This window comes from Salvelinus fontinalis, chromosome 16 (assembly GCF_029448725.1).
Source record: "Salvelinus fontinalis isolate EN_2023a chromosome 16, ASM2944872v1, whole genome shotgun sequence".
NCBI lineage: Eukaryota > Metazoa > Chordata > Actinopteri > Salmoniformes > Salmonidae > Salvelinus > Salvelinus fontinalis.
In genome coordinates, this window is record NC_074680.1 from 14,885,950 (window position 1) to 14,913,719 (window position 27,770).

The following is a 27,770-nucleotide window of genomic DNA, read 5'->3' on the forward strand; positions in this document are numbered from 1 at the left end:
CAGCAGAGGGAAGCACAGGGACAAGACATGATGATCAAAGCCAAAACATGACAGTACCACACTGGACTGTAGCGTTTGTTTGTTTCGTTTTCGTTTCGATGTTGTCTGTTTCCTGTACGTAAGTTTATGTTTAGTTATGTAAGTTTATGTTCAGGTTTCGTCAACGTCGTTTTGTTATTTTGTAGTTTGGAAAGTGTTTGTTTCGTTTCGTGTTTTGCCATCAGCGTTGTTAAATAAAAGATGGCTTATTTCCCACAAGCTGCGTTTTGGTCTTCAGATCCCTCTCTCCTCACCTCGTCCGAGGATGAGGAGAGCAACACCCGTTACACCATTGCTGTAGCAGTACCTTGTTTTTCTTTTTGACGGCATTCAACATTTTCCTCTAAGTTTTGTTTGGTGGAGTGATTCTGAAATACACAACTACGGAGTTTCACTTTTCCACTTTCTGTTTCCCTTTAGCGCTCCTTATACTAGATAGATTTATCATGGTTCTGTTAAGTAGTCAAGGCTCACCTAGTGGAACATGTCCCACATAAGGAATGCATTACATTCATACTGATGGATATTTACAGCAGCACGGCTGCTGGTCTCACAGCTCCTTGTCTTGCTCCAGGCGCCAATAGCAGAGACTAAGAATAAAGACCGTAAATTCCTGTTAAAGTATGATAGAATGATATAATAGAAATGACAGAGTATGGACTACACTCTTAGGAAAAAAAGGTTCCATCTAGAACCTAAAACGGTTATTCGGCTTTCCCCATAGGGAACCCTTTAAAGAACCCGTTTTGGTTCCAGGTAGAACCTTTTTTGGTTCCATGTAGTACCCTTTCCACAGAGGGTTCTACATGGAACACAAAAGGGTTCTACTTGGAACCAAAAAGGGTTCTCCTATGGGGACAGCCAAAGAACCCTTTTTGAACCCTTTTTTCTAAGAGTGTACTGTATTGGTTAACTCTGTCCCTTGTTGGCCATAGATCACCCTATGCTTTCCACTTGGTCCCTTCTCTCACATAATCTTCCATACGTGTCCCTTCCAATACAAAAATCAGCATCCATCGCCGCCTCTGATTTTTGTTTGTTTGACTTTCAATTTCTATGGTTTCTCGTGAAATATAGTCTCTCCTTTACTTTATGGGGTTACAGTTTGAGTGGAAGTGCAGGAGTTTATGGGCTGTGTAGTTGACTGGAGGATTGCTGTCTGGAAGAGGCTTACTTTTGTTCTTAATATATTTACAGGTGTTTACTGTCAAATAAATGAAATATGTCCGGTCTAACTCTTTATGACCAAACACACAATACTTTATGGCTAGGAACCCTTTGTTCCATTGTTATATTTGGCCTGATTGTCATTTCTGTGTGTGATGAGTTTAGGAAAGTATTGTTAATTTCTAATAACACTCAGTCAGGGTTTGTAACATTTCATTGTTGTTGATTCAATGCACTGAACTTGCGTTCTTGGACAGAAATTCAATAAACAGTTCATCTGAAGAGTCCTTTTTACAGAAAGATGAAAATAAGACTTTGCGTCAATCTGCGTCCGCTGATGCTATTCCATTAGTATTCTACGGTCTTTGTCTTGTGACCCTTTTGTCTGTTTTATTCAAGTGGAGGGCATGTGCAATTAGAGTGAAATAATGGTGGTGGGTTGTCTAAATAGAGAAAAGCTTTCCTCTGATTAAGTTAAATGCGGTAGCGAGGTGGGCTTGGATGTCCGCCTTTGGTGACAGATCAAAGAGAATGTGGTTTTAATCTAGTGATGCGGCCGCGGTAGGGGCCAAACACTGCCCGTCCACTGATGCACCTCAAAGCGCTCTCATCAGGGCTTTGACCGATGACATCGCCGCTTCAGAATGATAGGCTATTATTTCACTTTGCATTGGATAAATGGCAATGCTAGCTGCTACCTGTCCCCCTCACCTTCCCTCGCCCCGCAGCCTGGTACCAACAGACAGACAGGGGAGGGAGGGAGTTGGGAATAAGAGGCCTGAGCTCTGTGGGACTGTGCCATTTTGTGATCATACTTTCTCTTTTTCCACCTTGTTGTTCTGGGTGACTGAGGACAATGTGCTGCTGTAGTGACAATGACATTTGATAAGCAGCTTATTTGATAATGTGTCTTTCTCTCTCTCTCTCGCTCTCTCTCTCTCTCTCTCTCTCTCTCTCTCACACAAACACACACACAAATACAGACCAGCAATATTCATGGTCTCCCTCTCAGCACTTCGATGAAGAAAGCAACTCCCCTCCTCCACCCAGGAACATGAAGGCTCTATCGGGCGGGCGGCCCAGCCAGCTCCAGATCACCTCGGCTCACACCTGCGGCCTGGCCGACTGCGAACACTCCCTGGACCACCATGACTCCCGCACCCCCTCTTACCTCCTCAGCCCCACAGAGAGCTGTCCCATGGAGCACCGCCGCTGCTCCCCCCATAGCTCCATTCACTCTGAGTGCATGGCGATGCCCGTCTCCGTCTCCATGGCCAACACAGACCACTCCATCTCCAGCAGCACCTTTCCCAGGATGCATTACAGTTCCCACCACGACGGCAGCGGGTCACGGGACAGTGGTGGTGGTGGAGGAGGTGGTGGTGGTGGATCACGGGATCGAGACGAGTGCGGCTCGTCGCACGGCGGCAGCGGTAAAATGAACAGAATCCCGGCCAACCTGCTGGACCAGTTTGAGAAGCAACTTCCGTTACATCGCGACGGCTTCCACACACTGCAGTACCAGAAGACACACACCACCACCACGGAGCAGCGCAACGAGAGCCCTGGGAGGATCCGACACCTGGTCCACTCTGTCCAGAAGCTCTTCACCAAGTCCCACTCCCTGGAGGGCTCGTCCAAGATGAACGGCACCAAGGGGGACTCGCACCGGGAAGGCTCCCACCACCACCATCCCAACCACCATGGACACCACAAACACAGCAAGCGCAGTAAGAGCAAAGAGCGTAAGTCATCAGACAGCAGCGGGAAGCAGCGCTCCGGGGTGGCGGGCTGGTGGAGCTCGGACGATAACCTGGACAGTGACAGTACGTACCGGACGCCCAGCGTTATGTCCCGCCAACAGGTGGACCACATCAGCCACTGCTACCCCGACTCTGTCCACAGCCACTACGGGAACCTGTCGCTCAAGACCTCCAAGAGCAACAACGATGTGAAGTGTTCCGCGTGTGAGAGCGTGGCCATGGCTCCTGAAGGGAAGTTCATGAAGAGGAGCTCCTGGTCAACGCTGACTGTCAGCCAGGCCAAGGAGGCCTACAGGAAGTCTTCCCTCAACCTGGAGAAACCTATGACGCCCACAGACCTCAAGCCCAACCTCAGGCCCTGCCACTATCTACAGGTGAGTCACTCGTATAATCCTAATATGTCCGTTACTGGAGCCATGTTGCTGGAACCACAGTAATGTTATAGATAGGCCGAGAGATGGATGGGATTGGCAGAGAAGCAGACAGATATGTACAGTACGGATAGACATAGGTCCGCTGGTAGGCTGATTTAGTGAAGCTATTGAAGAGAGGATTTATTGTCATTAGCAGTCAGTGTAGAACAGAAGACCAACTAGGCTACATGCTAACACTCAGAAACATTGCAAACAATGAGGCTCGTTGATTAGCACTCATCTCAGTAAGCCTGCCATTAACATGGCATTCCATTCTATCAGAGGCTTATATTCAAAAGACAGTGAGTCCAGAGAGTTACTATGATGTTGTTTGTCTCAGCTGGACTTCTGATAGTTCTGAGATATAATCACTTGTATTTCCCTGTCCCGGATATGAATCACCTGTCAGGGGATCAGCAGGGTAGTAGCAGTGAAAGGGACGGCACAGTGGGAGCAAATCAATTACTGTATCAATGAATGACACCAGTGACAAGTCGGGAGTGCAAAGAAAAGACTCAGGATCAATGCCGATTTGAGCTTGTTGTCGTGCTGTTTCTCCAAGCTATCAGTTGGTCTGTATCGGTGTGTGAGAGCACTTAGTTCATGACCTGGATCCGCTTTGTGGGAAATCCTGGTGGATTGTGGGGAACGGCATTTTGTAGTTGATGGTCCAGAGGTATTATGTTGGGGTTGTTATAGTAAAGCGTAGGCCATTTGCTTGGGAATGGCAAGTCCCTTACCAACTGCACTCTGAAATAACTATCTATATCAAACAATGGTATTTGTGTATGATGAATCAATATCAAAGCTCTTAAGACAATGAAAGGTGCATGTTTTACAGTAAACATGCAACCCATGAGGTATGATCTGCTGATAATCTCAGGGAACATTGAGTGGGCTACTGCCTGGAGCTAAAACCATGTGAACTCCTCAACACTCAGAGAAACACTCCTCTGGGACTCTCCATGAAGTGGAATGTGGTGTAACTGTGAGATGCTGTCTTAAATGGACAAGAGGTGCATTACTCAACCCACCCACCATTCTAATGAGGAGTCCGGCATTGTATCTGACTATTAGCTGACGTAAACAGGAAAACAGGAGCATGAGGTCTGTGACTAATTCCAAGCAACTGTATATAAAGCACTTTTAAAGGTGATGAACTCCGAACAACGTTGGGGCTTTAGAACCTCTACTCTCTTATCTCTCTAAGTGTACTAAGCTCTCTCTGAGACAATGATGATAGGAGACGGTAATGTATTCTTCATCTGTTCATTAAATGGGCTGTCTGAACGTCCATAAACACATTGGTTGTTCTATAAATAGCCCGGCCCATTCTATTGGTTCTCTGCCGCAGGGCTATTTTGAGTCTCGGTTGTCAATCGGCCACGGGTGACGCATTTCCCCTGGGGGATTGGTGCCCTCTCTCAGAGGTGAACTAGCTACCAGGGAGACAGGGGGAAATGAACAGACTATGCTGGTCTCTGGCTGGCTGACTGGCTGACTGGCTGTCTCTATCTCTCTCCCTTTCCTTATCAACAGGAGCAGTGAGTCAGGCAGATTGAGTTGTTAGACAAGAACATTACTTTAACTTTAGGCAACATCCTGTTGCTGTTCTGCTTTGTTTTCCTATTTCGGTTTTAGGGTGCAATCCTATAGATTAAATGAGGAAGACAAATTTCGGTTGAAGGCATCCAGTTGTGCAACTGACTATGCATCCGCTTTTCCTTTCCCTTTAAAGATAATGGTTGTTGTTTGCTGTTGTGGGAGGTGGGGTGTTTGAGGCACGCCTTATGGTTTGATGTGCCAGCAAGGGTATTATAGTTTTGTGTTTTTTGTTTTTGTTTTTTTTTAACTTTTATTAGAAATTTGGTTTAGTTTCAGGTAGTTTGCAGACTTGATTTACTAGTTTTTATTCCGTTTTAGTTTGATAATAACATTTATATTTTGTTTTTATTTCATTTAATTTCAGTGTTACGAATAGAATGTGGCCTATGCGTGGGAGGCTAGTCTTGCGGACTTGCCAGACTCAATGAATAACTGAACCAAAGCTTTGTCTCTTCTTTAATACTCATTGGAATGAGGCAGGCTTCTGCTCATTTAAAGCCAGGGGGGAAGTAAGCCGGTCCGGTATGGTGTAGGCCTACTGGCAAAAGAGATAGTGGCGGTACGCTGTACCGGTAAAACATGAGCCTATCTCTATAATTAAAACAAAGATGGAAAGAAAACTGCTATTATACCGCCTGGCAGCCACTTGAGAAATGAGCGAATGGACTTTAGAACAGATGGTATGAACTCCAAAATGCGGTGTGGTTCGAGGGGAACACAAACATTTTGAGACTGTAAAGATCACTAGTCTGGACTGAGACATGCGCGGACACCAGTGGATACAACAATCAATTCAGGCTACAAGTTTGCCTAATGACAATCAACGAATGTCATGACACTTTTTGGTGTTTTAATAGATGCCCCTTTTCATTCATCAAATGACAGGTGCAAAGTGCACTGTTTTAGATGCTGGAATTATTTTAGAGTGGATGAACGGTAGCCTGCTTTTGAAGTGATTTGTTTGACAATCAATGAAAACATCATGCCTGGTTGTGTTCATGCCACATTAAAAAGTCATACATTTTTACAGTTAAATGACATGGCTTTACTATTAGGCCCATACATTTTTACAGTTAAATGATATGGCTTTACTGTTAGGCCCATATATTTTTTTCACACATTTTCACATATCAGTACATCAACTCAACTGTTATTTGTCACATGCAGCGAATACAACAGGTGTAGACTTTACTGTGAAGTGCTTACTTACGAACCCTTTCCCATCAATGCAAAGTTAAAAAGTAAGAAAGGAAATTTAAAAAAGGAAATAGTAACACACTAAAATACCATACCGGGCGAAAAAATGGTATCTACTTTCACCCAGGTCTAAAGCACACTGCTAAAGTCTGTTGTCCTCAGGAAGAGGTTGCCGTTTGCATTGTTGACGTGCAGCTAGCTGGTGGCTGTCTCACTTTGTCTTTTTCCTTTAATTGTTTGAATGCTTCTTTGTGGTGTTCAGGTGAACTTTCAAGTTGGTAGGGGTTTTCCCTTTGATCTCCATACCACACCTGTATCATCTTCTTACACAACAATACATTTACTTTTGTCTGTCACAGCAATGTCATCAAAATAATAAGGCGGCCAAAGGAAGTGTTGAATTTGGGGATGACCAGTGAAATATACCTGCTGGAGCGCGTGCTACGGGTGGGTGTTGCTATGGTGACCAGTGAGCTGAGATAAGGAGGGGCTTTACCTAGCAAAGACTTATAGATGACCTGGAGCCAGTGTGTTTGGCGACGAATATGTAGTGAAGGCCAGCCAACAACAGGTCACAGTGGTGGGTAGTACAGTATATGGACAAAACAATGGCACTGTGATAGACTACATCCAGTTTGCTGAGTAGAGTGTTGGAGGCTATTTTGTAAATGACATCACCGAAGTGAAGGATCGGTAGGATGGTCAGTTTTACGAGGATATGTTTGGCAGCATGAGTGAAGGAGGCTTTGTTGCGAAATAGGAAGCCAATTCTAGATTTAATTTTGGATTGGAGATGCTTAATGTGAGTCTGGAAGGAGAGTTTACAGTCTAACCAGACACCTAGGTATTTGTAGTTGTCCACATATTCTAAGTCAGAACCGTCCAGAGTAGTGATGCTGGACGGGCGGGCAGGTGCAGGCAGCGATCGGTTGAAGAGCATGCATTTAGTTTTACTAGCATTTAAAAGCAGTTGGAAGCTACAGAAGCAGAGTTGTATGGCATTGATGCTCATTTGGAGGTTTGTTAACACAGTGTCCAAAGAAGGGCCAGATGTATGCAGAATGGTGTCGTCTGCGTAGAGGTGGATCAAAGAATCACCAACAGCAAGAGCGACTTCATTGACATACACAGAGAAAAGAGTCGGCCTGAGAATTGAACTCTGTGGCACACCCATAGAGACTGCCAGAGGTCCGGACAACAGGCCCTCCGATTTGACACACTGAACTCTATCTGAGAAGTAGTTGGTGAACCATGCGAGGCAGTCATTAGAGAAACCAAGGCTATTGAGTCTGCCGATAAGAATGCGGTGATTGACAGAGTCTAAAGCCTTTGCCAGGTCGATGAAGACAGCTGCACAGTACTGTCTTTAACCGATGGCGGTTATGATATCATTTAGGACCTTGAGCGTGGCCAAGGTGCACCCATGACCAGCTCGGAAACCAGATTGCATAGTGGAGAAGGTACGGTGGGATTAGAAATGGTCGATGATCTGTTTATTAACTTGGCTTTCGAAGATTTTAGAAAGGTAGGGTAGGATGGATATACTTTTATAACAGTTTGGGTCTAGAGTGTCTCCCCCTTTTGAAGAGGGGGATGACCGCGGCAGCTTTCCAATCTTTGCAGATTTCAGACGATACGAAAGAGAGGTTGAACAGGCTAGTAATAAGGGTTGCAACAATTTCGGCAGATCATTTTAGAAAGAGAGGGTCCAGATTGTCTAGCCCAGCTGATTTGTAGGGATCCAGATTTTGCAGCTCGTTAGTGAGCATAGGACAGGACAGAGATATAGTTCAGTTGGCTTCTTCCTGAAATTACAAATGTTGGGAATCATATGTGGCATCAAACATCGCTCTCTCTCTGGCAGACTGATAACACAAATTAGTCCCAATTACCCTGCCATAAAAACACACACACACACACACACACACACACACACACACACACACACACACACACACACACACACACAGGCCCTCGTTAGTACCTGTTGGGGAGGAACAGCAGGTTTGATTTAGATGCAGTAAGGTGACAGTGACAATGCAATTAAGCCCTGGACGTGACCAGCTCACCTGACCAAGATACAGATTCACTACCGACTGCTGCTCTTGGCACACTGCTCGGCCAAAATGCCACAACACAATATCTTTGTTTACGGTTTGTCTTAGCCTTGATTAATTCACTTTCAACATTTAACACAACTCTCTTTTCCTTCCAGAAGAGTACAAAGCAAGGATTAGGCTTTGATAGTTTTGCTGATAAGGCAATGCGGCAGGATTTAATAAACCATTGAACTGCCATGTTGACTTGCCAAAGGTGGATGGTTCAGAGTGAGAAAGCCTGTGATTAAAGGCAGAGTGAAGTTGCAGCGCTGCAGAAACCACAGTCTCTCTCTGTGAGGGTGAACCAGACAGACACAATAAACCCACATCATCAGAGATGGGCTATAGCCTCGCTCAAAAGCCTTACTCTCAAAGGAGGGCATAGGTAAAAAAACTAAATTAAATAAAAACATTTATAGCTAAAGTGCATTCAGAAAGTATTCAGACCCCTTCCCCTTTTCCACATTTTGTTATGTTACAATCTTGTTCTAAAATTGATCAAATAACTGATCAAATAATCAAATAACTCAAAAAAAGAAAACTGGTTTTTAGAATTTTTTGCAAAATTATTAAAAATACAAAACTAATAAGTATTCAGACCCTTTGCTATGAGATTCTAAATTGAGCTCAGGTGCATCCCGTTTCTATTTCTATAGTTCATCCTTGTGATGCTTCTACAACTTGATGGTTTGGAAAGGCACACACCTGTCTATATAAAGTCTCACAGTTCACAGTGCATCTCAGAGCAAAAACCAAGACAGGTCAAAGGAATTGTTGGTAGAGCTCCGAGACAGATATGTGTCGAGGCACAGATCTCAGGAAGGGTAAAAAAAATATTCGGCAGCATTAAAGGTCCCCAAGAGCACAATGGCCTCTATCATTCTTAAATGGAAGAAGTTTGGAACCACCCAGACTCTTCTTAGAGCTGGCCGCCTGGCCAAACTGAGCAATCGGTGGAGAAGGGCCTTGGTCAGGGAGGTGACCAAGAACCTGATGGTCACTCTGACAGAGAACCAGAGTCCCTCTGTGGAGATGAGAGAACCTTCCATAAGGACAACCATCTCTGCAGCACTCTAGCAATCAGGCCAATATGGTATTGTTGCCAGATGGCCACTCCTCAGTAAAAGGAACATGACAGCCCGCTTGGTGTTTGCCAAAAGGCACCTAAAGGACTCTCAGACCATGAGGAACAAGATACTCTGGTCTGATGAAAATAAGATTGAACTCTGCGGCCCGAATGCCAAGCGTTACATCTGGAGGAAACCTGGCACCATCCCTACAGTGAAGCATGTTGGTGGCAGTATCATTCTGTGGGGATGTTTTTCAGCGACAGGGACTGGGAGACTAGTCAGGATCAAGGGAAAGATGAACGGATTAAAGTACAGAGAGATCCTTAATGAAAACCTGCTCCAGAGCGCTCAGGACCTCAGACTGGGGCGAAGGTTCACCTTCCAACGGGACAACGACCCTAAGCACACAGCCAAGACAGTGGCTTTGGGTGGCCCAGCCAGAGCCTAGACTATAACCCGACAGAAATCTCTGGAGAGACCTGAAAATAGCTGTGCAGCGACACTCCCCATCCAACCTGACAGAGCTTGAGAGGATCTGCAGAGAAGAATGGGAGAAACTCCCCAAATACAGGTGTGCCAAGCTTGTAGCGTCATACCCAAGAAGACTCAAGGCTGTAATCGCTGCCAAAGGTGGTTCGACAAAGTACTTAGTGAAGGGTCTGAATACTTGTGTAAATGTGATATTTACGTTTTTTCTGAGGTAGTGAGGTATAGAGAGTCCCCAGCCTTCATTGCCCTGACAACGGAGTCCAACAACCTTATGATGGGAGAGAAGACCATTAGCTGCTGCCTACCAGGCAGGCAGTGAGACCGAGACCCAGGACCATCCAATACATAAGAAACACAGAAACACAGAAAGAGGTAGAGTGAGGTAGTCTGAGAGAGAGAGCCAGAACGGGGCGGGGGGGGGGGGGGGGGGGCAGAGATAAAGAAATAACACCCCTCGCTAAAACACACTGAATCATTCTCTTCCCACAGTCCTCTCTGAAGAAATGATGGAGTGGGGAGGGATTATCACTGATTGAGTTGTTTAGCGACGTCGTGCCAGGGAAGCCAGGTCTATCCCCCTTTCTACTCTGGCTGGGTCCTGTTTTAATGGCGCTGACTTATGTTCCTCGCGGGAGATGACCTGAGTGGAACGGAGCTGCAGAGTTAATCAATGAAATGCACTGCAGGAGCAGCAGCAGGGCCTACAGCCTACAGCCCATCCCCCTGGGGAGGCCTATGGGGCAGGAGCAAGGCTGAAAGCGCAGGGCTGGAAATGCACATACAGTACAGGTCATTCACACATTATCTGGAGAACTGAACTAGAATCTAGAATGTATAGTCTATCCTATTAGGACAGGATCAGGGCTGAGGCCTGAGGCCACATACAGGTGAACGCCCAAACATAGTCTGGGAGAGGAGATGGACTGTAGCTACTGTATATCTCAGAACGTGTCCTTTTTCTGCCTCTCGTTTTTTGCCGTCATGTATAGTTTGTAGTGGCTCTCCTCACTTGAGTAAATTCATTACATTCTGCCCATAGATAACTAAGTACACGTTCTAGTATATTCTATCATGTTGCAAGCAGCATGAACCATTTGGACCATGACTGTGTAGATTTGCATGTTCTCTTCCTCCATGCAAACAGCCCTGTGCTGTGTGTGTATTCATTAGGATGGGAGACACAGAGATGTCTGGTTCGTTGTCTCTACACAGGGGGGATCCACCCGTCTATCTAGTTTATTAGCAAATCCCAAATTAAACAAATCTCACCACAGTGTGTGGCTGTCCTCTGGCGCTCCTTCCTTAATTAGACGTCTAAAAATATCAAACTCCTTGAACACTTAATACTTAATTAACCCATCGACTCTGGTGAGCGTGCAATATTTGTATGTGTGTGTGTGTGTGTGTGTGTGTGTGTGTGTGTGTGTGTGTGTGTGTGTGTGTGTGTGTGTGTGTGTGTGTGTGTGTGTGTGTGTGTGTGTGTGTGTGTGTGTGTGTGTGTGTGTGTTTTGGACCAGACGTCCTCACAAGCGTAGTAAAACAAGAACAATTTAGACAAGTGGGGACATTTTGCCGGTTCCCACAAGGAAAAAAAGGCTATTTTAGGTTTATGGTTAGAATTAGGGATAGGAGTTAGGGTTAGGGGTTAAGGTTAAGTTAAGGGGAATAAATTGTTGGACCACACAAGGATAGTACAACAAACGTGTGTGTGGTGGTGTGTGTGTGTGTGGTGGTGGGTGGTGTGTGTGTGTGTGTGTGTGTGTGTGTGTGTGTGTGTCGTCTGAAGGGTATAAAATGATAGCTCCCTTGGTATGTGTGTGTGGCCCAGTTTTGCTTATTTGTGTGGCATCATCATGGCACATTTTGCAAGCCCCTTACTCTGGAATCATAATATTATGAATTTCTGCCATAGAGCGCTGTGGACCCACGGGCCTTATGACTTTCAACACACAAGCCCTATTGACTACAGCCAGCTCTCTACTGTCAGATCTTTGGTAAGCCAAGCTCATCACCAAGCTAGGGACCCTGGGACTGAATCCCTCCCTCTGCAACTGAATCATGGACTTCGGCCCCGGGTGGTGAGGGTTGGCAACAACACCTCCGTCACGCTGACCTTCAACATTGGAACTCCTCAGGGGTGTGTGCTTAGTCCCGTCCTGTACTCCCTGTTCACCTATGACTGCGTGACCACGCATGACTCCAACACCATCATCAAGTTTGCTGATGACACAACGGTGGTAGGCCTGATCACAGACAACAATGAGTCCGTCTAGAGGGTTCCCGAGTGACGCAGCGGTCTAAGGCACTGCATCTCAGTACTAGAGGTGTCACTACAGACCCTGGTTCGATTACAGGCTGTATCACAACCGGCCATGATTGGGAGTCCCATAGTGAGGCGCACAATTGGCCCAGCGTCATCCGGGTTAGGGTTTGGCCGGGATAGGCCGTCATTGTAAAATAAGAATTTGTTCTTAACTGACTTTCCAAGTTAAATTAAGGTTAATTTTGAGACTTAGCAGTGTGGTGTCAGGACAACAGCCTCTCCCTCAACATCAGTAAGACCAAAGAGCTGCTCGTGGACTGTAGGAGAAAGAGGGAAGAGCACACCCCCATCCACATCGACGGGACTGTTGTGGAGTCGGTCGAGAGCTTCAAGTGACTTGGCGTCCACATCGGTAAGAACTTAACATGGTCCACACACAGTCGTGAAGAGGGCACGGCAGTGCCTCTTCCCCCTGAGGAGGCTGGAAAGATTTGGTATGGGCCCTCGGATCCTCAAAAAGTTCTACAGCTGCACCATCGAGAGCATCTTGACTGGCTGCATCAATGCTTGGTATGGCAAATACATCGCAAAGCCTTAAAGAGGGTTGTTCGGACAGCCCAGTACATCACTGTGGCCAAGCTCCCTGCCATCCAGGACCTCTACATCAGGCCGTGTCAGAGGAAGGCCTGGAAAATTGCCAAACACTCCAGCCACCCAGGCCTTAGACTGTTCACTCTGCTACCATCCGGCAAATGGTACTGGAGCATCGGCTGTTGTAGTTGCGGTAATTTAACTCTGCTGTACTTTTGAAGTAAAGCAAAACGGTGACAGAGAGGGCTGTATTGTAACAAACCTAACGCAATACCAAAAATATAAAGAGAAAGAGGGAATGTCCACTCACCGTTATACTGCTCACAAATGTAATGTTTTATAAACATCATGGAACCATCTTACAGATCATATTTGCACTTCTCCAGAAATAGCAGACGAATTTACCAATGGACGGTGTATCTTTCTAATAAGTTAAATGAAATGGGGGAAGCCAATCATATATATTTTTTCTAAATACAAGATTCACCGGCACAAAGGGAATATCTCTCCTTCCATGGGCACTGTGCTTCATGGCTGGATAGGCTGCACTTCCGCTCTCTAAATCCATGCCTTTATCAACTGCATTACCGTTAAGACCTGCTTTTTGTGGGTCTTAAAATGGCCCATTAGTGCTGTAAAATGGCCCATTAGCGCTGTAAAATGGCCCATTAGCGCTGCATGAAATAGTCACTTTTGCGCTTGTTTTTAAGGACAAACCTCAAATATTGCCACCCCTCCCCCTCGGTGCAAGCGAGCTGATGTTAGACAGGTAAATTACCGAACCTGGTGTTAGGGCTGGAAAATGTCAGTGCCAGACGAAATTGCTAACTAACGTGCGTATGACACTTGCACCTCCTTTGTGCCAGACGAAAATAGAGCCCAGAGAGAGGAAGAGAGAGAGACTTTAGTGGTAACTTCTTTGTTTAACGCGCCTGTGATATTTAAATGAGTTTGTAAACAGCATGATTTCATCAGTTCGATTAAATTAACCCCTAGCCGTTTGTCCAGCAGCTTCAAATGGTTTCCACAACCTTTCAACAAATGCCTTTATGCAAACAGAAGACCAGAAAATGGTACTTTTGTGTTAGGCTTAGGATTTTAGTTTGATCTTTTGAATTTCAGAAAGGATTTTCGTAACAAATAGACCCTCAATTACTCTGTATATTTTTAAAGTAATTATATTGAATTAAACTGAACTAGAACAGTTCTCTTGCATGGTTTATTTACTGCTCATAGGCGTCAGTAAGTAAACCATCCGACAGGAATGTCAAACAGTGTTACCGCTGCTCTGCTGTGGTTTATCATGCAACTTGTAACACATCAAATCAAATTTATTTTATATAGCCCTTCGTACATCAGCTAATATCTCGAAGTGCTGTACAGAAACCCAGCCTAAAACCCCAAACAGCAAGCAATGCAGATGTAGAAGCACGGTGGCTAGGAAAAACTCCCTAGAAAGGCCAAAACCTAGGAAGAAACCTAGAGAGGAACCAGGCTATGAGGGGTGGCCAGTCCTCTTCTGGCTGTGCCGGGTGGAGATTATAACAGAACATGGCCAAGATGTTCAAAATGTTCACAAGTGACAAGCATGGTCAAATAATAATCAGGAATAAATGTCAGTTGGCTTTTCATAGCCAATCATTAAGAGTTGAAAACAGCAGGTCTGGGACAGGTAGGGGTTCCATAACCGCAGGCAGAACAGTTGAAACTGGAATAGCAGCAAGGCCAGGTGGACTGGGGACAGCAAGGAGTCATCATGCCCGGTAGTCCTGACGTATGGTCCTAGGGCTCAGGTCCTCCGGGAGAGAGAAAGAAAGAGAGAAGGAGAGAATTAGAGAGAGCCAAGATTTTCAAAAAGTTCATAAATGACAAGCATGGTCAAATAATAATCAGGAATAAATGTCAGTTGGCTTTTCATAGCCGATCATTAAGAGTTGAAAACAGCAGGTCTGGGACAGGTAGGGGTTCCATAACCGCAGGCAGAACAGTTGAAACTGGAACAGCAGCAAGGCCAGGTGGACTGGGGACAGCAAGGAGTCATCATGCCCGGTAGTCCTGACGTATGGTCCTAGGGCTCAGGTCCTCCGAGAGAGAGAAAGAAAGAGAGAAGGAGAGAATTAGAGAGAGCATACTTAAATTCACACAGGACACTGGATAAGACAGGAGAAGTACTCCAGATATAACCAACTGACCCTAGCCCCCCGACACATAAACTACTGCAGCATAATTACTGGAGGCTGAGACAGGAGGGGTCAGGAGACACTGTGGCCCCATCCGATGATACCCCCGGACAGGGCCAAACAGGAAGGATATAACCCCACCCACTTTGCCAAAGCACAGCCCCCGCACCACTAGAGGGATAACTTCAACCACCAACTTACAATCCTGAGACATGGCCGAGTATAGCCCACAAAGATCTCCACCACAGCACAAACCAAGGGGGGGGGCGCCAACCCAGACAGGAAGATCATGCCAGTAACTCAACCCACTCAAGTGACGCACCCCTCCTAGGGACGGCATGAAAGAGCACCAGTAAGCCAGTGACTCAGCCCCTGTAATAGGGTTAGAGGCAGAGAATCCCAGTGGAGAGAGGGGAACCGGCCAGGCAGAGACAGCAAGGGCGGTTCGTTGCTCCAGAGCCTTTCCGTTCACCTTCACACTCCTGGGCCAGACTACACTCAATCATATAACCTACTGAAGAGATAAGTCTTCAGTAAAGACTTAAAGGTTGAGACCGAGTCTGCGTCTCTCACATGGGTAGGCAGACCGTTCCATAAAAATGGAGATCTATAGGAGAAAGCCCTGCCTCCAGCTGTTTGCTTAGAAATTCTAGGGACAATTAGGAGGCCTGCGTCTTGTGACCGTAGCGTACATGTAGGTATGTACGGCAGGACCAACTCGGAAAGATCGGTAGGAGCAAGCCCATGTAACACTTTATAGGTTAACAGTAAAACCTTGAAATCAGCCCTTGCCTTAACAGGAAGCCAGTGTAGGGAAGCTAGCACTGGAGTAATATGATCACATTTTGGGGTTCTAGTCAGGATTCTAGCAGCCGTATTTAGCACTACCTGAAGTTTATTTAGTGCTTTATCCGGGTAGCCGGAAAGTAGAGCATTGCAGTAGTCTAACCTAGAAGTAACAAATGCATGGATTAATTTTTCTGCATCATTTTTGGACAGAAAATTTCTGATTTTTGCAATGTTACGTAGATGGAAAAAAGCTGTCCTTGAAACAGTCTTGATATGTTCGTCAAAAGAGAGATCAGGGTAAAGAGTAACGCCGAGGTCCTTCACAGTTTTATTTGAGACGACTTTACAACCATCAAGATTAATTGTCAGATTTAACAGAAGATCTCTTTGTTTCTTGGGACCTAGAACAAGCATCTCTGTTTTGTCCGAGTTTAAAAGTAGAACGTTTTCAGCCATCCACTTCCTTATGTCTGAAACACAGGCTTCTAGCGAGGGCAATTTTGAGGCTTCACCATGTTTCATTGAAATCTACAGCTGTGTGTCATCCGCATAGCAGTGAAAGTTAACATTATGTTTTCGAATAACATCCCCAAGAGGTAAAATATATAGTGAAAACAATTGTGCTCCTAAAACGGAACCTTGAGGAACACCGAAATGTACAGTTGATTTGTCAGAGGACAAACCATTCACAGAGACAAACTGATATCTTTCTGACAGATAAGATCTAAACCAGGCCAGAACTTGTCCGTGTAGGCAATTTGGGTTTCCAGTCTCTCCAAAAGAATGAGGTGATCGATGGTGTCAAAGGCAGCACTAAGGTCTACTAGCACGAGGACAGATGCAGAGCCTCGGTCTGACGCCATTAAAAGGTCATTTACCACCTTCACAAGTGCAGTCTCAGTGCTATGATGGGGTCTAAAACCAGACTGAAACATTTCGTATACATTGTTTGTCTTCAGGAAGGCAGTGAGTTGCTGCGCAACAGCTTTTTCAAAAAAAATTGAAAGGAATGGTAAATTCGATATAGACCGATAGTTTTTTTATTTTCCGGGTCAAGGTTTGGCTTTTTCAAGAGAGACTTTATTACTGCCACTTTTAGTGAGTTTGGTACACATCCGGTGGATAGAAAGCCGTTTATTATGTTCAACATAGGAGGGCCAAGCACACGAAGCAGCTCTTTCAGTAGTTTAGTTGGAATAGGATCCAGTATGCAGCTTGAAGGTTTAGAGGCCATGATTATTTTCATCATTGTGTCAAGAGATATAGTACTAAAACACTTAAGTGTCTCTCCCGATCCCAGGCCCTGGCAGAGCTGTGCAGATCCAGGACAGCTAAGCACTGGAGGAATACGCAGATTTAAAGAGGAGTCCGTAATTTGCTTTCTAATAATCACGATCTTTTCCTCAAAGAAGTTCATGAATTTATTACTGCTGAAGTGAAAGCCATCCTCTCTTGGGGAATGCTGCTTTTTAGTTAGCTTTGCAACAGTATCAAAAATAATTTTTGGATTGTTCTTATTTTCCTCAATTAAGTTGGAAAAGTAGGATGATCGAGCAGCAGTAAGGGCTCTTCGATACTGCACGGTACTGTCTTTCCAAGCTAGTCGGAAGACTTCCAGTTTGGTGTGGCGCCATTTCCGTTCCAATTTTCTGGAAGCTTGCTTCAGAGCTCTGGTATTTTCTGTATACCAGGGAGCTAGTTTCTTATGACAAATGTTTTTCGTTTTTAGGGGTGCAACTGCATCTAGGGTATTGCGCAAGGTTAAATTGAGTTCCTCAGTTAGGTGGTTAACTGATATTTGTCCTCCGACGTCCTTGTTGTTGTCATCTGATTGTTGTTTGTTGTGTTGTTGTGTTGTCTGAGAATTTATAGCACGACTTTTGATGCTCCTTTGTTGGGGTCTGAGCAGATTATTTGTTGCGATTGCAAACGTAATAAAATGGTGGTCCCATCGTCCAGGATTATGAGGAAAAACATTAAGATCTACAACATTTATTCCATGGGACAAAACTAGGTCCAGAATATGACTGTGGCAGTGAGTAGGTCCAGAGACATGTTGGACAAAACCCATTGAGTCGATGATGGCTCCGAAAGCCATTTGGAGTGGGTCTGTGGACTTCTCCATATGAATATTAAAATCACCAAAAATTTGAATATGATCTGCTATGACTACAAGGTCCGATAGGAATTCAGGGAACTCAGAGAGGAACGCTGTATATGGCCCAGGAGGCCTGTAAACAGTAGCTATAAAAAGTGATTGAGTAGGCTGCATAGATTTCATGACTAGAAGCTCAAAAGACGAAAACGTCACCTCCGCCTTTGCGGGATGCACGGGGGATATGGTCACTAGTGTAACCAGGAGGAGAGGCCTCATTTAACAGAGTAAATTCATCAGGCTTAAGCCATGTTTCAGTCAGGCCAATCACATCAAGATTATGATCAGTGATTAGTTCATTGACTATAACTGCCTTTGAAGTGAGGGATCTAACATTAAGTAACCCTATTTTGAGATGTGAGGTATCACTATCTCTTTCAATAATGGCAGGAATGGAGGAGGTCTTTATCCTAATGAGATTGCTAAGGCGAACACCGCCATGTTTAGTTTTGCCCAACCTAGGTCGAGGCACAGACACAGTCTCAATGGGGATGGCTGAGCTGACTACACTGACTATGCTATTGGCAGACTCCACTAAGCTGGCAGGATGGCTAACAGCCTGCTGCCTGGCCTGCACCCTATTTCATTGTGGAGCTAGAGGAGTTAGAGCCCTGTCTATGTTGGTAGAAGATAAGATGAGAGCACCCCTCCAGCTAGGATGGAGTCAGTCACTCCTCAGCAGGTCAGGCTTGGTCCTGTTTGTGGGTGAGTCCCAGAAAGAGGGCCAATTATCTACAAATTCTATCTTTTGGGAGGGGCACAAAACAGTTTTCAACCAGCGATTGAGTTGTGAGACTCTGCTGTAGAGCTCGTCACTCCCCCTAACTGGCAGGGGGCCAGAGACAATTACTCGATGCCGACACATCTTTCTAGCTGATTTACACGCTGAAGCTATGTTGCGCTTGGTGACCTCTGACTGTTTCATCCTAACATCGTTGATGCCGACGTGGATAGCAATATCTCTATACTCTCTACACTCGCCAGTGTATGATCGCTGGGTGATTCGTTTTAAGTCTAATACTGCGGGTAATGGATTCGCCAATAACTAGGGTTTTCAATTTGTCAGAGCTAATGGTGGGAGCCTTCGGCGTCTCAGACCCCGTAACGGGAGGAGTAGAGACAAGAGAAGACCCGGCCTCAGACTCCGACTCGCTACTTAATGGGGAAAACCGGTTGAAAGTTTGTCGGCTGAATGAGCGACACCAGTTGAGCATTCCTACAGCATTTCCCTCCAGAAGCCATGAGAAAGTTGTCCGGCTGCGGGGACTGTGCAGGGGGATTTATACTAACGTTACTATCTGTACTTACTGGTGGCACAGACGCTGTTTCATCCTTTTCTACAATGAAATTACCCTTGCCTAATGATTGCGTCTGAAGCTGGGCTTCTCCTGTACATTATGAGTACAGTGACTGCAATTAGAAGACATCATGTTAATGTTACTACTTAGCTTCGGCTGTTGAAAGTGCTGACGAACCATGTCCAGATAAAGCGTCCGGAGTGAAAAAGTTGAATGAGGGAAAAAAAGTTGTGATGGAAAAACTAAAAATATAAACCGTAATTAAAAAGAAGAAAAAAAAAAACGTAAAGTTGTCAGCTAGTAAAGTAAGGTTGGCAACAAAACGCACAGCAACAAAACGCACAGCAACACGTCTGCAAATTCAAGAGGAAGCATCTCTGATGCTGGTCTCACATTCAATATTGAAGAGCCTTATGATGTGTAATGCAATCTTGGGTAAACACAGCACGATCACACTGCACGTACCTCGCTTTGAGTCTCAATCTGGGAACAGATTGCAGTCAAGGGAACAAGTCTGAGTCAGAAAACATCTTGCCAATGGGGATGATGCCATGCAAGAGCCTTGTCTCAGTTGCAAATGTCTTACTAGCTATATAGAGAGAATGATAACAGAATATTACAAGTGATATACTGTACCTATCTTTGCCTGAGCTGTGGTTAAATGTGACTGTGGATGAATCTCCTATTCAGTTTGATCCTCTATGATCCCACTCTCACTACCTTCATTTTACCAATAAACATGATCGAGGACAGTCTGCTTTACACTACGGCTGAGCCAATAGCCACATTGAGAAAACAACAACTCTCCTGACATACCAAAACCAAACAGCTAATGGCTACCTGTTTTCAGGTCTATGTAACAATATCCACAGTTTAAAGATAAACTGTACCTACCTACAGTAATTACTGTACCATGTAGGTAAGTACATGTTACGGCAAGTGGGAGCGAAGAAACTTTGAGGTAAACCTGTGTATCTGTAGTACTCATACTATAATTACATTACAGTATCTTCTACAATTTTACTACTTCTATTACAGGGTACCCAACCCTTCTCTCTAACCCTCTCTCTACCCCCTCCCCCAGGTACCTCAGGATGAGTGGAGTGGTTACCCAGGGGGAGGTAAGGATGATGAGATCCCCTGCCGGAGGATGAGGAGCAGCAGTTACGTCAAAGCCATGGGTGATGATGAGAGTGGAGAGTCTGACTCCAGCCCCAAGACGTCCCCCGTGAAGACGGTCCGGCCAGACGCCCTGGTCAAGTCTGTCATGCAGAGACCACTCCTAGACTCCCAGAGGTAGGCCATGTAAAGTATCCTAGCATGTGTAACTGCTGTGTAACTGTTTGTGACTCTAACGAGTCACAAACCCGGATCCGGGATCCCCCCCCATCAAAAAAGCTGACTAGCATAGCCTAGCCTAAAGCCACAGGGATATCATATAATAAAATGTTCATGAAATCACAAGTCCAAGACACCAAATGAAAGATACACATCTTGTGAATCCAGCCATCATTTCTGATTTTTAAAATGTTTTACAGGGAAGACACAATATGTATTTCTATTAGCTAACCACCATAGCAAAAGACACAACTTTTTTCCCCCACCATTTTTTTCCTGCATAGGTAGCTATCACAAATTCGACCAAATAAAGATATAAATAGTCACTAACCAAGAAACAACTTCATCAGATGACAGTCTGATAACATATTTATTGTATAGCATATGTTTTGTTCAAAAAATTTGCATATTTCAGGTATAAATCATAGTTTTACATTGCAGCCACCATCACAACTCTCACCAAAGCAACTAGAATAACTACAGAGAGCAACGTGAATTACCTAAATACTCATCATAAAACATTTATGAAAAATACACAGCGTACAGCAAATGAAAGACAAAGATCTTGTGAATCCAGCCAATATATCAAATTCTTTAAGTGTTTTACAGCGAAAACACAATTTAGCATTATATTAGCTTACTACAATAGCCAACCACACAGCAGCATTGATTCATGCACGTTAGCGATAGCGAATAAACAAGCAAAAGATATTACATTTTTCACTAACCTTCTCAGAACTTCATCAGATGACAGTCCTATAACATCATATTACACAATACATATATTGTTTGTTCGAAAATGTGCATATTTAGCGGCACCCATCGTGGTTATACAATGAGAATAGTAGCCAAGCTGCCAACAAAATGTCGGGAGAAATCTTGGGAGAGGCACCTAATCTAATCAATAACTAATCATAAACTTGACTAAAAAATACAGGTTGGACAGCAAATGAAAGATTACATTAGTTCTTAATGCAACCGCTGTGTTAGATTTTAAAAATTAACGTTACTACGACATACAGCGTGCGTTAAAGCGAGACTGCACCGAAATTAATGGCGGAATAGTAGTGTAACATTTTTCAACAGAACAACGAATTAACATCATAAATAGTTCTTACTTTTTGATGAGCTTCCATCAGAATCTTGTGCAAGTGGTCCTTTGTCCAGAATCATCGTTGCTCGGTTGTAGATTGTCGTCTTCAACTTAGGAATTAGCAGCAAACATTAGCTATGTGGCCCAGACGTGTCCAACTCTTCATAACGCAGCACAAAGAAATATCCAAAAATCGCAATATACTTGTAACGGCAGTCCTCCTCCTCTTCATCTGAAGAGGAGGAGTATTGAGGGAACCAAGGCGCAGCGTAGTGAAATGACATATTTTATTAACGAAAACACGAACTTGACTAAACTAACAAAAACAACAAACGGTGTAGACAGACCTAAACGACGAACTTACATAAAACAAGAAGAACGCACGAATAGGAAACATAGACTACACAAACCGAACAAACCGTAAACAGTCCCGCGTGGTGGACAGACACAGAAGACAATCACCCACAACGAACACTGTGACAACGCCTACCTAAATATGACTCTTAATTAGAGGAACGCCAAACACCTGCCTCTAATTAAGAGCCATACCAGGCAACCCAAAACCAACACAGAAACAGAAAACATAGAATGCCCACCCAACCTCACGTCCTGACCAACTAAGACATACAACAAACTAACAGAAATAGGTCAGGAACGTGACAATACTGATACAAACTGATATACCTCGGTTTAAAATAACTATATTATGATGTCTTTAACACCTATATCGAATAAAATCAGAGCCAGATATATCTAAGGCCTAAAACGAGAGCTTTTCAGAATGCCATCCTGAGGTCTGTCTTGCGCCATGACGAACGTTGAAAAGAGTGCACCCCACGTTCCAAGAGCCTTTATATGGCCTCAGATCTGCCTAGCAACCCCGTTCCAATTCTCACTGCTTACATCTAGGGGAAATCGTATGCAGTGCATGTCGACTCATAGATTACATGCAAATTAATAAACTGACCCTGGAACAGAGTGCCCGATTTCAGATTTCTCACTTCCTGACAGGAAGTTAGCTGCAACTTGAGTTCTATTTTACTCACAGATTTAATTCAAACGGTTTTAGAAACTAGAGTGTTTTCTATCCAATAGTAATAAAAATATGCATATTGTACGAGCAAGAATTGAGTACGAGGCAGTTTAATTTGGGAATGAATTTTTACAAAGTGAAAACAGCGCCCCCATATTGACAAGAAGTTTTAAGAACGTGCCGTAAGCTCACTCCACAGCTAGCCTGAAATGTCACGGATGGAGCCATCCAAATCGGTACCTTTTGGGTGCCTCAACCTGTTGGAACGTTGTCAAGGAGGGCGGTCACATATGTTGCGAAGCAGAAGATCATTGGTTTGAGCCCAGTATGGGGCAGTCAGACATTGGAGGAAGCTAAGCTGTTAGCAGCACACTGACCCCCATTACACAGGTAATGCCAAAGATTTGATCCTAGATCTGTGGTTAATAAGGGCATGTTCTAGAACTTGTAGAAATACCAAATTTATTAATAAATGAATCAGATTTGATTTCTATAGCAAAAAGTTTTTAGTGTCATTGTTTGTAAAGCTTTGTTAAGTGTTTGCACTGGGGGTATAAAATGAATGAGTGCTGGAGAGGATTAGATAGGCCATGATGCAGACACAATTACAGAAACGAGGTTAGGGTGATAATGGAATGACGTTGGGACAAATGCAGCAGATTAACATGAAATTAGATTGCAATACTTGTCGATTGGATGAGACGAGCAAAATTCTAACACACTAACAATGGCACAAGCAAAAACATATCCAAGATAGATGATTCAATAAGAGGGCCAGGAATGCTGTTGTTTGCCTTTTTACCTACTCTGTTGGAAGGCTATTGTTATTGGATTATAAAACTGCATATTCTAGTTCTCTTTTTCTTTGCATTAAAATCAGTGATGGAAGTAAAACCAAAATGATCCAATGTTGTTATTTGCATAGAAATGTCTCCCCATTACAAATCTGGTTTCAGAATACAGGTTATTTCCTCTGTGTCTACTTCTACATGAAAAAATACTAATAGTAATAATAATAATAGTATACTATGGTATAATACTATAGTATTCACTGAAATGTTTTTGCGGACTTTACAGTACTCTTTACTGTAGTATTTACTGTTAACTATAGTATAAATACTGTAGTAAAATAAAACTATAGTATTTTCTATGGTAATTAATATAGTGCAGATTGTATACTGTAGTATTTACTGTAGTGTTTTTGCAGACTGTACTATACTGTCGTATTTATTGCAGTGTTTTTTCAGATTGTAGTATACTGTAGTGTTTATTATAGTGTTTTTGCAGACATTACTGTAGTATTTACTATAGTGTTTATGTTTTATTATCTTTGACATAGAAGTGGTGGCTTTCTCCTTCAGGAAACCTACTGGAGAAATACTATACGAGCACATTTTCCATAACCTGTTGGTAGGACTGGGGTCTGAACCGGTAATAATATATTCTACAACCTGTATAGAACACAATATGGTATATACTTGGCATGTAGTTTTCTCACGTATGGGTGGCACAAATTGGTATATGGGGGAGGGGAATGGACAGGGTATATGGAAATAAAATACTGTATAATTTACTATAGTTAAAAACGTAGTGTTTTTGCAGACTGTAGTGTGACATTTGATTTTAGCCCCCCTTTTCGTGATATCCAATTACAATCTTGTCTCATCGTTGCAACTCCCCAACGGGCTCGGGAGAGGCGAAGGTCGCACTGCTTCTTAACACCCGCTCGCTTAACCCCGAAAGCCAGCTGCACCAATGTGTCGGATGAAACACCGCTCAACTGACGACTGAAGTCAACTTGCAGGCAGAAGGCCCGCCACAAGGAGTCGCTAGAGTTCGATGAGCCAATTAAAGCCCACCCGGCCACACCCTCCCCTAACCCGGACAACGCTGCGCCAATTGTGCGCCGCCCTATAGGATTCCCAGGCACGTCCAGTTGTGACACAGCCTGGGATCAAACCCAAGGCTGTAGTGATGCTGCAACACTGTGATGCAGTGCCTTAGACAGCTGCACCACTTGGGAGGCCCCGGACTGTAGTGTTTTAGCGGACATTACTGTAATATTTTTTTGTAGATAATACTTCAGTATTTACTTTAATATTCTACAGTATACTACAAAATTCTATAGTAAGTACTACAGTATGTAGTAGAATAATCTACAGTATACTACAATTTACTATCAAATTCTATAGTAAGTACTGTAGTGTTCCTGTTGTAAACTATAATATTTTTTCATATGGGCTGTTTCTTGTCCTTGTATGGTTTGTTAATTGTCCTTGTCAATGGCTGCTGTGTTTGCCCAGTGTTTCTCCCATTTCCTTGTTACCGCACTTCCTCACCTTCACCCCTGGGGCACTCTCATATATCATTCATATCCTTGTCAATTTAGGTCGCAGAGCAGTGGCAGAGTTATATTGCAATAAAAACGTAGTCATTTTATGAGATCCTGTGGTAGTTCAAAGGTGGATCTCAGTGTAAAATCCATCTCCCATAGACTTTCAGTCTAAATGGTTTTAGAGTTTTGTCTTGCATAAAAGATGTTCTTCATTGTGTCAGTGCAGGTATGAGAAAGTCACTATTCTCTGAGCCACAGCTATAGTTTATTCTTTATTGCGTTTTTAATTTTAGCATTATATCAGACATAAATACACTCAATTGTACTTGGCGGTCCATCTTTCCCTGATGTAATTGTTAATGTAGCGCCACTGTCTGCCAGTGCAAGCACACTTTCATTCTTCCTCAAAGGCCACTTCTCTCTTTGTTCATGGTTGAATATGAAAACAGTAATAACAGGAGAGTTCAGGAGTCCATTTTATTAATGTTCCATTGTAAAACCCTCCTCCCAGACCAGCACTTTCAGAACCTCATATTTCTGTCTGCCTATTCTATTCTGCTGTGTCAGTCAGTACAACACCGTGACTGACATGTGCTGGACTATCAATGTACAGGTCTCTATTAGATGAATTATTTTCTTGGCACTCGCATAACAGGCTGCTTTGTGCTAGCACAGTCTTCATTTTGGAAAGGGGGAATGTTTTGTCGGTAATGTTTTGGCACACCAAAAATTCTATATTTCTTCTTGGTCATTTGATTGACACCCTTAAATTTAACAGCAAATGTGCCAGTATAGAGATTGATGTAACATGTCAAAGTTGTGTTGTTAACACAGTGTGAAACCTATTGCCATAGGTAAATGCAAACGTGCCTGTTGAAATTCTTGTCATGGAGATTTTATGTATCTCTATCCATTTCTATGGTGCTCGTGGTATCCCTGCAGTTGGTCTTGATCCAGTTATGACAGTCATGATAGTAGCCTACCTCGCTCTGTATGACTGTGGTGTGTTTCTCTCCTCCCCAACCCCTGCATGCTGCAGCAGCTCTACTCATTACCATTCAACACAGGTTGCTAAATTACCATTAGGGTACAGCAAGGCTTTTTCCTGGAAAATACTGACATCACAGCAAAGTGGAGCGAACACTATCCCTTAATACTCTCACCACTGTCCGCTTGACACAATTAAAATGAGTTACCCAAGATTCTGGGGTGTTCATTACATTTCATTTACACTGCTTTTTTCCCCTTTTTTTTTTTTGCAAAGGATTATTATTATTTTGTCTGATAAGTTTAAATGAATTTTGAACGGTTTAAAAGTCCTCTGTGGGTGTATATGTCTTTGACGTGTGAAAGCACGTCAGTGCGATTGGACACGCACTCGCGCAGTACTACACAATGCAGCAGTTTATTATATTATGTGATGATAGTGGCTTTGCTAATACCCTTCATCAGCCTATGATCCAAAACCAGTAGCTATGAAAACAACACGGTTTTGGGATTTGGGTACTAACAATTAAACTCCATTAAGAATGTCACTAAAAAGGGAGTGATTTGGAGGACGGAGCAGCAGATATCCATGACACGTATTATGCTCGGAGGGTCTCTAGATAGTGCCTCTCTCAGCAGTTAGTCCAGGAGCCTGCTGCTCTTAGTGAAAGAGGAATATATATTTGGATCATTTTATGTTGCCCAGCCCCGTGGCCTGCCTCAGAGTCCATTGACAACACAAGTATGGAGACAGTTGATGAAGTTCCTCCTGTATTCACTGTAGACAGTGTTGGGCTACCTCAGCATGTTAGTGTTGCAGTGTTGGGCTACCTCAGCATGTTAGTGTTGCAGTGTTGGGCTACCTCAGCATGTTAGTGTTGCAGTGTTGGGCTACCTCAGCATGTTAGTGTTGCAGTGTTGGGCTACCTCAGCATGTAGTGTTGCAGTGTTGGGCTACCTCAGCATGTTAGTGTTGCAGTGTTGGGCTACCTCAGCATGTTAGTGTTGCAGTGTTGGGCTACCTCAGCATGTAGTGTTGCAGTGTTGGGCTACCTCAGCATGTTAGTGTTGCAGTGTTGGGCTACCTCAGCATGTTAGTGTTGCAGTGTTGGGCTACCTCAGCATGTTAGTGTTGCAGTGTTGGGCTACCTCAGCATGTAGTGTTGCAGTGTTGGGCTACCTCAGCATGTTAGTGTTGCAGTGTTGGGCTACCTCAGCATGTTAGTGTTGCAGTGTTGGGCTACCTCAGCATGTAGTGTTGCAGTGTTGGGCTACCTCAGCATGTTAGTGTTGCAGTGTTGGGCTACCTCAGCATGTAGTGTTGCAGTGTTGGGCTACCTCAGCATGTTAGTGTTGCAGTGTTGGACTACCTCAGCATGTTAGTGTTGCAGTGTTGGGCTACCTCAGCATGTAGTGTTGCAGTGTTGGGCTACCTCAGCATGTTAGTGTTGCAGTGTTGGGCTACCTCAGCATGTTAGTGTTGCAGTGTTGGGCTACCTCAGCATGTTAGTGTTGCAGTGTTGGGCTACCTGGTTCAGGCCAGGCTGAAGAATGCCTGCTGGGGAGGCCTTTCATTCATGACTGTATAGTATTATCTTTGTCTTACCATTTGTCTTCCTGTGACACGTCAGGACTGCCCCGGTATTGCCTGTCTGTGGCTCCTATTGCAGCTATTGAAGTTTGAGCCTCACCTCTAGGCCCAGTAGTTTTGGCTGTAAAAGGGCACAAGGAGAGACCCAGATGTAGACACAGGAAGCAGATGGTTAGAGTCCAAGATGTTTATTAACAATCCAAAATTGTTAGGCAAGAGAATAGTCGTGGACAGGCGAAAGGTTAAAACTAGTTCAGCGATCCAGAGGTACAGAA

General features: G+C 44.0%; 1 protein-coding gene across 6 annotated transcripts in view; it reads left to right on the top strand.

Moving 5' to 3' along the window:
* Window positions 1-27,770, top strand: part of LOC129812690 (disks large-associated protein 2-like) — a 226,735-nt gene that overhangs the window by 168,645 nt on the left and 30,320 nt on the right. For 4 of the 6 annotated variants that reach the window (XM_055864465.1, XM_055864467.1, XM_055864468.1 and 1 more), the window contains 2 exons: window positions 2,190-3,343; window positions 20,203-20,414. In XM_055864465.1, coding sequence (XP_055720440.1) covers window positions 2,261-3,343; window positions 20,203-20,414 — 1,295 coding nt within the window. In that variant the 5' untranslated portion in view covers window positions 2,190-2,260. The remainder of the gene's footprint in view (window positions 1-2,189; window positions 3,344-20,202; window positions 20,415-27,770) is intronic. The other 2 variants (XM_055864469.1, XM_055864470.1) reach the window with 1 other exon arrangement.